The sequence below is a fragment of the Camelina sativa genome, chromosome 16 (genome assembly GCF_000633955.1).
Source record: "Camelina sativa cultivar DH55 chromosome 16, Cs, whole genome shotgun sequence".
Lineage (NCBI taxonomy): Eukaryota > Viridiplantae > Streptophyta > Magnoliopsida > Brassicales > Brassicaceae > Camelina > Camelina sativa.
In genome coordinates this window covers 6384618-6394984 of record NC_025700.1, presented here as the reverse complement: position 1 = coordinate 6394984, position 10367 = coordinate 6384618, and the positions used below count along the sequence as shown (strand labels likewise).

Here is a 10367-nt window from a genome sequence, read left to right as displayed (position 1 = left end):
ATTGCCCACATCAATCTTCTAAGTTGAGCTGCTTGCTTGTCCCTGCAACTGGATAAGGCTCTTCTACTATGTAACAACACCTCACCTGCATGATTTCTCAAAACCCATGCACAACCCGCAAGCCTGCATCTGTTTGACCAAGAGATGCCAATATTACATTTTAACCAGTTTATAGGCGGACGCATCCAGCGTTTCCGGTTCTGGCCCCGTCTAACATTTTCTCGACCCATATATGTTACATATGTTCTCTCTTGCTCCATCTCTCCTTCCTCATCTAACTTCTATGCCTCAACCCAGTCCAACCAGCCTTCTCTTATCTTTTGAGCAGATTCCAATGGTGAGAAAAAAATTTCCTCAAAAGAGAACATATTTATGTTCTTCTAGGTTTTCCAAGCGTCCAAGGGAATGATTTCCTCAACCCATCTGGCCAAAGAGGGTTTCAAATATTCATTAGGAGATAATGGTTGAAAGATTAAACACCCACTTTTTCTCTTTTTAACATTCCACATCATCTTCTCTTTCTTCCACCTCATTATTCAACACCCATTTCAGTTTTAACCTTTACAATAGTTTTGTTTAATAAAATTCAACACCTTACCTCACCAATTTTATTTCATATTCTTTTTGTTTTTTTTTTAATTTTGTAACAAACTACAGAAAATAAAATTATCGATTAATTTTAAATTATAATTAGAAAAGACATAAATTGTTGTTAATAATTTTATTTTATGTTTTAATTTATATCCGTAACTAATTTTTTAAAATACAAAAATGAAAACAATAGTTATTAAAACACACAAAATTACAAATACTACAAATGCAATATGATAAAAGTACACGAGACAACTAATAAAACACACAACTTAGTTAGAACAATAAACTCAAATGAAAAAAAAATAAAACTCTTAAATCACACACAGAAACATAAACATCTCTTTAATCACGAAACATTTTGAATTTCGCCCATATGTGTTTCACTAGATCTGCTTAAAATTCGTGATGTACATTTGAATCACGTAATTCAGATCTCGCACGCACATGATTCGCAAATGCAGGTAATACCTCGGTCGACAATGGTTGTGGTGTACTAGAACCACTTGTTTCAGATTGATCATAATCAGTCCAATGTTGAACATATGTATCTCGCTAATCCTCCACAATCATATTATGTAATATGATACATGTACGCATGATAATAGCTAAATCGGTTATGTCCCACTTGCGAGCTGGTTCCCGAATGATTTTAAATCGAGCTTGTAACACTCCAAATGCATGTCCGATGTCCTTTCAACATCCTTCTTGATGTTGTGCAAACAACTTATCTGGTTCACTTTGAGGAAGTCGAATTGATTTGACAAAAGTTGGATAAGAAAGATATATACCATCAGCTAGATAGTATGCCATATTACACGGATGTTGGTTCACGAAGAAGTTCACTTTTGGAGTACTTCCTTGTTCAACATCATCGAACACTGGTGAACAATCTAAAACATTTATATCGTTCAATGTGTCGGGGCACCTGAAAAAGGCATGCTTGATCCAGAGATCATGAGATGCAAATGCTTCAAAAATAACAGTGGTAGTTCCCTTATCTCCCCGGGTAAATTGAACTTCTCACGCCGTAGGACAATTTTTCCACTCCCAGTACATGCAAGCAATTCTTTCCATCATCCCTGGAAACCCTTGCATCTCAGTGACCTATAGAATTCTTTGTATGTCATCTTGACTTGGAGCTCTGAGATAGACTTGCTCATACAACTGTATGATTCCTTACAGAATATTCGTAAGCACTCAAATGTTATAGTACCTCCTATTTTGATGTATTCATCGATTGCGTCGGCTGCCACACCATATGCTAACATCCGCATGGATGTCGTACATTTTGCTAATGGAGATATACCTTCTTTCTTGGCTGCATCAACTCGTTGGGTGAAGTAGTTTTCACTGCTTGATAGGTCCTTAACGATCCGAAGGAAAACATTTTTTCGCATCTGGAATCGCCGACGAAACATGGCATCGTCATATGTAGGTTGATCTGCAAAGTAGTCGTCAATCAATCTTTGGTTCGCGGCTACATGATCTCTATTGACGTATTTTATCGTGCTACAAACTGGATAATCTTCCTCTATTTTGTTTTGACGTTCTCTAAACCGGTTCACGATGTATCTCTCTTCAATTTTGAACTGTCGTTTGTAAGCTGCGACATCAAAAGGAAATTTATATTGATCCATTGAGGATTGTGTTATTGATCTTTTTTTAGTAAGATGAGGATTGTATTATTGGTATAAAGAAATGAAAGAATGAGGTTTCATTTATAAGAATTGAGTGGTTGATATCATTGGATTCCAAACAAACATTACATTTACTTAATTAATAGATATGGATTAAATGTACTGACAATAGCCGAAAGTCACGAATTACATTGTCCGAGAAAGAGCCAAATACACATTATTAAAGAAGAAAAAAAAACAAAATGGATTAAATTCTCTGATAAAAGTCGAAAGTGATGGGTTACATTGTCGGAGAAAGAGCCAAATACACATTTAAAGAAAAAAATGGATTAGATTCTCTGATAAAAGTTGAAAGTGATGGGTTATATTGTCGGAGAAGGAGCCAAACACACATTATTAAAGAAGAAGAAAACAAATACACATTATTAAAACACAAAGAGATATACACACATTATTAAAATAGAAAATACATAACCCAACCAGATACTTAACAATAGTTAATTTCCAAATAGATCGTGACTCAACTTCTCCAACAACTCTTTACTTCGTTCTTTAAGATGCTCCTTTTCACTTAACTTTAGATACATCTTCATCTTCTTAGCTTCAGTTCTTTCTTTCATTAAATGGTTTGCCTCCTCTTGCCTCATGGTTATTTTTCCCAATCGTTCCAACTCTTGCACCTTGATTTGTTTGAATTCATTGCACTCTTCGTTGACTACTTCCAAAGCTGCTCCCTTACCTTTCTTTTTCCCTTTTTTTTTAGTTGCATCTCTCCCCATTGGACGAGCAACAGATCCTACATAACTGGAATCACTTGCATACCTCTCAGCGGATCTCTTTGATCCAATGCTCCAATATCTAGTGTTTCCTCCTACTTGAATACCATAACGTGGTTGATCACGAACAGCTTGCCGTTCTGACATTAAATTGAATTGGCCTTTTGTAGAACTTGAATATAATTCATGCGCTTTTGCCAATACATCATTCTCCGATCAGCCGCTTTGTTGTAAACGCTTGGTATTATCAGAAGCACCAATCTATTTGCCTAGTTTTTGATTCATGTAGTTATAATGATTTCTGCATGAAGTTCCATCGCGAGGAGGATGAAATGAGCAATGCTCATTACATTAGTCAGCAATTTTACCCCAATAAGCTTCACTTTTTTATTTTTACCAACAACGCTGTCTATCTCATATTTAATCCATCCAATCAATAACACCAAATTATGTTTTGTCGTCCATTTGGGGCTTTTCCGGCGAGTTGGAGTTGAATCTTCTGTATTTGGAGTGGCTTCAGTACCACCGATCATATCACCAAGAGCCATTTGCATAAAAAATCCAGAAAATTCATTTACTCCAACATTCGAAACATTACCCATTGGAGTAGAAGAACTAGAAGGTGTTTGAGATGGACATCATTGATCCAAAGTATAGAGGATAGTTTGGAATTGCTGATGGCATGAAAAAATTAGGTGAAAACCTATAAATTTGATACATTTTGGGGTTGATTTGCAGATTAGTTTTGAAACTGATAATTGTTGAGATTTGGATAGTTGAACGATGATTAGAAGAATTTTGAGTGTTAAAAGGATTATTATTGGGATCCATTTAACAACAAAAAAAAAAGTTTAAAAAACTATAAAGAGTTGATAGGAAGATATAGGGGAAAGTTATAGTGAGAAATGAAGTTTTTTTTTATGTCCTAAACGAAAGTAGTCTCTATATATAGACTTTAAAAAATTATGAATTTTGATATGAATTTCATTTTTTTTTAAATGATTACAACCAAATAGAGTATAAATAATTGAGAGGAGATAAAAAAAAATACAAAAATTTGGATAACCAATAGAAAAATAACAGATAAAAAAAAGTGTCGCTCAAAAAAAAGAAACTTCTCTCACTACTCTCTCCAATCACAAGGTGACACTTATCATTGAAGACCCCATTTCTTTTGCATTCAACTGAAGTTAATCCACATAGATTTTTCATTTTATTCAACACCCCCACTGGAAGCGTTAAACTGTTGAAAAAAATATTCAACAGGTCCATTGTTGATAGTCTGAACGACATGTATATTAGTTGGGATGTGTTTATATATTATTTGCAAAGCATAGGATTATTATGAACGTTTTCATGACAATGTGGAATTTTATTCGTAATAGTCGGATCCCCAACTAACGATTTTACATGCACCATATTTTGATGGATAGGCTAATCCGTAACATTTAAATTCACGACGAATAGCTTTGCCTGCATTATTTTAAAACTTTCGTGAAGCTTCATATTTTTTTTTGTCAACTGGTGTTGTATTGATAGATAATGCTTCCATACAATTTACAAGCAGAAAATACTTCCTAGAGATCCAAAGTATACACTTCCTCCCTTGATCGGCTAATAGAACACAAAAAAACCAAAAACTCTATACACATATTCCTTGTATAACCCACCCTAACAACTTTAAAACTCAAATTCAGTGAGAGGTAATAAGACTTCCATCCATAAACAAGCCATTTAACCAAGAAGGATGGCTTGTCGCCACATAATGTTGCAACGTGCAGTCGTTAGTGACACTCTGAGCTATAAGCAAAGCTCGTTTGTTTGAAGATGAGTTTTCCAAAAAGAATTTCCAGTAAAGACTTAAGAAACAAACCAACCTCCATAGACTGATATCTAAAGGAAGGAGAAGCTGCAGGTTTGGTAATCGCATTTACCAAAAACTCTTCCTACAATGCTGAAACAACCCGACCCGTTTTTTTTTTAATATCCTAATTAAACACCCCATAATACTTAATTAAACCATCAAATCACAAACCATCATTAAACCAACAACAAACAATATGCACAGCGGAAATATACCAACAACAGGAACATTCCTAACAATCCAACTAACAACCTAGCATGCTACTAAACCAGGTTCCAACATTAATAAACATAATCAAGACCAACAACACATAACCGAGACCCTATATCATTCTCCTCCTCATTGCCATGATTCCACGTCACATACCTGCACACCACAAACAACAATTGAGATGCATAAGTATTATCACAAATACTTAGTGAATTAACAAACAACAACCAAACACAAACAAACCAGGAAACCAAACATCAGCCGCCTGCTAAACAGGTTGGTGTCGACCGACACCCTGATGTCGACCGACACTGGCCCTTGGTGTCGATCGACACCGACTCCGCAGACGCGATTTGCTCGAAGCCGAAAGTCAAAAAACTGCTTCTCATCTCCTCCAAATCGTCTGAAGCTCATCGAAAACACCTGGAACCACATGGGAAACACAATCCAACCAGAAGCATACAAGAAAACACCACAAACAGCCAAAAACCAAACAAACAAAGGATTCTCAGACTTAGATCAGCCATGGTCATGCACTCACCTTTTTTGCAGGAAGTTTCTGACCCATACTGACGAATCCAACACCTTAGAAAGCTTTTCCTTCGTTCCTAACTCTAGATCTCCACTCCACAGGAACATATCTCTCAAAACCAGCTAAGAATCTCTCCAAAAAGCCTCCAGCTCTCAAGAACACTCTTTTCTCTCTTTTCTCTCTAAAAACTATGGAACAGTGACAAAATAACACTTCCCAAAACCCTTTTCGTCAAAATCTCAATTAAATATCTCGGTTCTAAGGTTTCCTCAAACCAAACCAGTCCAAATCGACAATTACGACAAACTCGCCGAACCAGAAATCATTGGTGTCCACCGAAACCATCCTTGGTGTCGATCGACACCCATCCCCAAAACTCCCATTTTGGTTCGCGGATGTTACAAGCGCAAACACAACTATCTTAACCCGGTGACTAGACATATTATCATTTGCCCACAGCAATCCTCTGAGTTGAGCTTCTTGCTTATCCATACAACTGGATAAGGCTCTTCTACTAAGTAACAACACCTCAGCTGCATGATTTCTCAAAACCCATGCACAACCCGCAAGCATGTTTCTGTTGGACCAAGAGATGCCAATGTTACATTTTAACCAGTTTATAGGCGGACGCATCCATCCTTTCCTGTTCTGGCTCCGTCTAAGATTTTCTCGACCCACATCTGTTACTTGTGTTCTCTCTTGCTCCATCTCTCCTTCCTCATCTAACTTTTGTGCTTCAACCCAGTCCAACCAGTCTTCTCTTATATTTTGAGCAGATTCCAATGGCGAGAAACCTTTTCTTTCAAAAGAGTACATATTTATGTTCTTCCAAATTCTCCAAAGCGTCCAAGGGAATGACTTCCTGAACTCATCTGGCCAAAGTGGGTTTCTAATATTCACTGGAGATAACGAATATTAGAAAAACAGATCCATTGTGAAAACCATCTTCTGGTGAAGGAATTTCGGTTAAAGTCCAAATTTGTCTAGCCAACGAACAAGAAAATAAGACATGATTAACCAATTCAGACTCTCCTCCACAAATTTGACACCTAGGATCCAAATTCATACCTCTTCCATTCAACTTTGTTGCAACCGGTAAGGCTCCACATAACACTTTCTAAAGAAATACCTCTATCTTTGGGTCTGTATGATTCTCCCATACTTTGGCTTTGAGATCATTTATAGATGGTAATTGATTTGCTTCTGCGTTCACAGTAATATTGAAGGATTGATAGCCCAACCAATATGCTGACTTAAATGAAAAATCACCATTTTTGTTATGTTTCCAAGAGTAGAAATCTTCCACTTTTGTTGCTGGTTTGATCCTCATTATTCTCTAAATATCAGCAGGGTAACAAATTTCATGGAGATTCTGGGAGTTCCAGACTCGTCTCTCCACATCTACCAGTTCATAAACTCTCAAGTCGAGATTGAAAAAGTCGTTTCTCCTACATGGTACTCTCCAACCATCTTCATCTTCAATCCAATCATCTAGCCAAACCTTGAAAGATATTCCATTCCCCACATTCTTTTTTAACCCTTGAAAAAGCAAGTCTCTACCAAACAGAATGCATCTCCAAGCATAAGATGGTCTCGACCCTAAGGGAGCTTCCAAGAACTGAGACTGAGGGAGATACCTACTCTTCATCATTCTAGCAAACAAACAATCAGGATACTGCAGGATTCTCCATGCTTGCTTGGCCAACAATGCCTCAATAAATGTTTGAATGTCCCTGCAACTTAAACCTCCTTGATCTTTCGGCAAGCATAGTTTCTCCCAACTTAACCAGTGGATATTCTTTGAATGCTCAGTATTACTCCACCAGAAATCCTCCATTTCAGCAGCGAGATTGTCACATGTCATCTTTGGAAGCTTAAAGCACGACATTACAAAAACTGGCATAGCTAGCGCTATTGACTTTTAAAAAACTTCCTTCCCACCTTGTGATAGCAATCTAGAGTACCATCCAAAACACTTTTCTTTTACTCTATCTTTAAAGTAACTCAATAATGCAACCTTAGAGCCAAAAAAGCATTCTGACATTCCCAAGTAGGAACCAGCTCCTCCTTATTTGAGAATATCCATCTTGTTCTGAATACTGGTTTTGATACCCTGATTAACTTTGGGCCCGAAAGTGATGGAGGACTTACTAAGATTTATGGCTTTACCTGAAGCAGCTCCATATCCATTCAGTGTCTCCAGTAAGAAAGAACATTGAGTTATTGATGCTTGACACATAAAGAGGTTGTCATAAGCAAACAGAAGTTGATGAACCTCCGACCCTTCCTCTATGAATTTTATGCCTTGAAGTCGCCCATTCTGTTTTCCCTGGTTGAGTAAGTGAGTTAAGCCTTCAGTGCAAAGTACAAACAAGAAGGGAGACAACGGATCCCCTTGTCTGATGCCTCTCTGAGGCGTGATCATTCCAAAAGGCTGATCATTTATCAATACCGAAAAGGTAACCGTTGATACAAACTTCATAATCCACTCCACCCACTTGATATGGAAACCCATAGCTAGCAATAATGTTCATTTTCACTGCCATACATTGAATATAGATCTCTGGATGCGTAGATAAACTATGCATTACTTCATGAGCCACCAATATATTATCTGATATCAACTTAGCGGCTACAAACGCCGATTGATTGGGAGAGACAATCTTAGGTAGCAAAGGTTGCAGCCTAGTGACCAAAATTCTGGAAATAGCTTTGTAAAGAACCAAGCATAAGCTGATGGGTCTGAGTCCTGAAGCTTCGTATCTAATAATTTGTAATAAACCCAAGTGTTGATACAATGATGCAATGATGCAATGATGAATTTTTCGTAAATATAGTGCTTTATTAAAAAGGTTATTTTTTAATAAATTATGAAACATGGGTTGGTAAAGTTTTGATGAAGATTTCCAAATACAGTAAAACCTCTATAAATTAATAATGTTGGGATCAAGACATTTTATTAATTTATAGTGATATTAATTTATCTATAAATTAATAATAATTAATTTATAGTGTAAATTAATAATTATTAATTTATAGGTATATTTTTAATTATTTAATTTTTAAAAAATTATGAATTGAGACAATTTTTGTAAAATAAGATTAGAATTTTGGATGTTGTAAATTTTATGGTATTGGAATTGAATTTGAAATAATTAAAAAATATTATTGATAATGAATTACAAATATTATAGACAACTTCGCCTATACACATGACATAAATATTCAAATTTATGAATAAAAATATTAATTATCATATTTTAATAGTCTATCAAACTATCAAAATGTAAATGATGCATATTTAGAAATTGAATACTTTAAATAGTTTTAGCTGTTTTATGAAATGTTATAGAATATTTTATATCATTATAATTTGAAGATACAACATAACAATCGTTTTATAGATATGAAGTTTAAGAGAAACTACATACTTTACTATATCAGCATATATGTATTATATATATATATGTAAATTTACATGATTATTAATTTATGATATTATTGGGACCATATTTTACATGGAGATTTCAAAAAAATTATTATCTTATTATCTTATCGAATTTTGTTATTTTTTACACTGTCCCGACTTGGGACTAGCAAAAATTATTAATTTATAGTGTTTATTAATTTATAGAGATTTTACTGTAGATGCTTCAGTAGCAATTTTAACCCTTAGTTAATGAATGTATTATCCACCAAATTAGCAGAAGTGTTAATAAAGTTTTTTTCTAATTCACCATTTAAATTTTTTAACAAGTTTACTAAACGTTAATTACATTTTTAAAGAGTTGCATTGAAAGCTAAGACATTAATTTTAAAACAGAAATATATTTCTTGAACAACACTTGTTTTTTGGGAAAGTGATAGACTGGTAGTACTATTCTAAGTTTGAGAATTATATTATGCTAACTCCTGCAACACGTATTAGCTCCCAAATTGTCCTTTACAAATCTTGTTTATCTCTATGCATTGTGAAAATTGTAGATCGCGACTAGAGAATTGTATAATGGGGACTAAAACCAGAAAGATCCAAAATTGTGTTGCCTTTAGTTGGTGGAAACAGTACAGAAACAGAGAGGCCAAGATTTGGTGGGAAGCAAGAGAGTTAAGTGAAGAGTGATTTAATTCATAAATGGGACAAGATTTGATCTCCACCACTTCCTCTTCTTCTTCTTCTTCTTCCAACATTTACTTCTCTATTCTATTACAGGTAGAAGTTGGAAGACACTAACTACTTCAATAGCTTGCATTGACCAATAAGCAAAGGGTTTCCACAAATGTCGAATCTAACTCTGAAGTGTCTTAAATTCGAAGTCAAAGGGTTGGTTTTGAAGCCTAGATTCATCTTTGAATATGGAATCAATGAGAACAAATAAACAATCAAAACAGATAAATAAAAGACATGGACTTGTGTGTCTTAATTGAGACTTGTGTTTTGAATTTGATTCCAGAGGCAAAACTTTTTCTTACTGTTTATTAACATATAATAGTACATCAGTGAACCAGTCTTCCCGAGTTACTGAGGTTTTAGATTCGATGTGAGATCGAGACTTAAACTCAAACTCATAAAACTAATCAGTTGCATCGAACCATATTCATCTCAGAAACACTTTTACTTTGCTCTATGTTCATTATATGGTTTCTGTTTATACACAAGATTTCCACATTCTTCCTTCTAAAGAGATGACTACAATGGAAACATCATCGTGGTACCGTCTCCGTTCCCCTTGTGGTATCTCAAGCAGTTCATGGAA

At 35.3% G+C, this 10367-nt stretch overlaps 3 protein-coding genes and 1 pseudogene across 3 annotated transcripts in view; all 4 read right to left on the bottom strand.

Annotated features, from left to right (window-relative positions):
* On the bottom strand, positions 937-2231 carry LOC109125248 (annotated as a pseudogene).
* LOC104753437 lies at positions 2729-3555 on the bottom strand. Its single transcript, XM_019237704.1, has 2 exons — positions 3405-3555; positions 2729-3147 (listed from the first exon to the last, which is right to left on the bottom strand). Exons 1-2 carry the CDS (start codon positions 3553-3555, stop codon positions 2729-2731), a joined length of 570 nt encoding a protein of 189 aa, XP_019093249.1.
* On the bottom strand, positions 6950-7477 carry LOC109129452 (uncharacterized mitochondrial protein AtMg00310-like). Its single transcript, XM_019237703.1, has one exon. The coding sequence runs from the start codon at positions 7475-7477 to the stop codon at positions 6950-6952; it is 528 nt and encodes a 175-aa protein (XP_019093248.1).
* Positions 10059-10367, bottom strand: part of LOC104750001 (probable protein phosphatase 2C 23) — a 4681-nt gene continuing 4372 nt past the window's right edge. The window contains exon 5 of the mRNA XM_010471730.2: positions 10059-10367. Within this exon, the coding sequence (XP_010470032.1) occupies positions 10260-10367 (108 nt within the window). The 3' untranslated portion in view covers positions 10059-10259.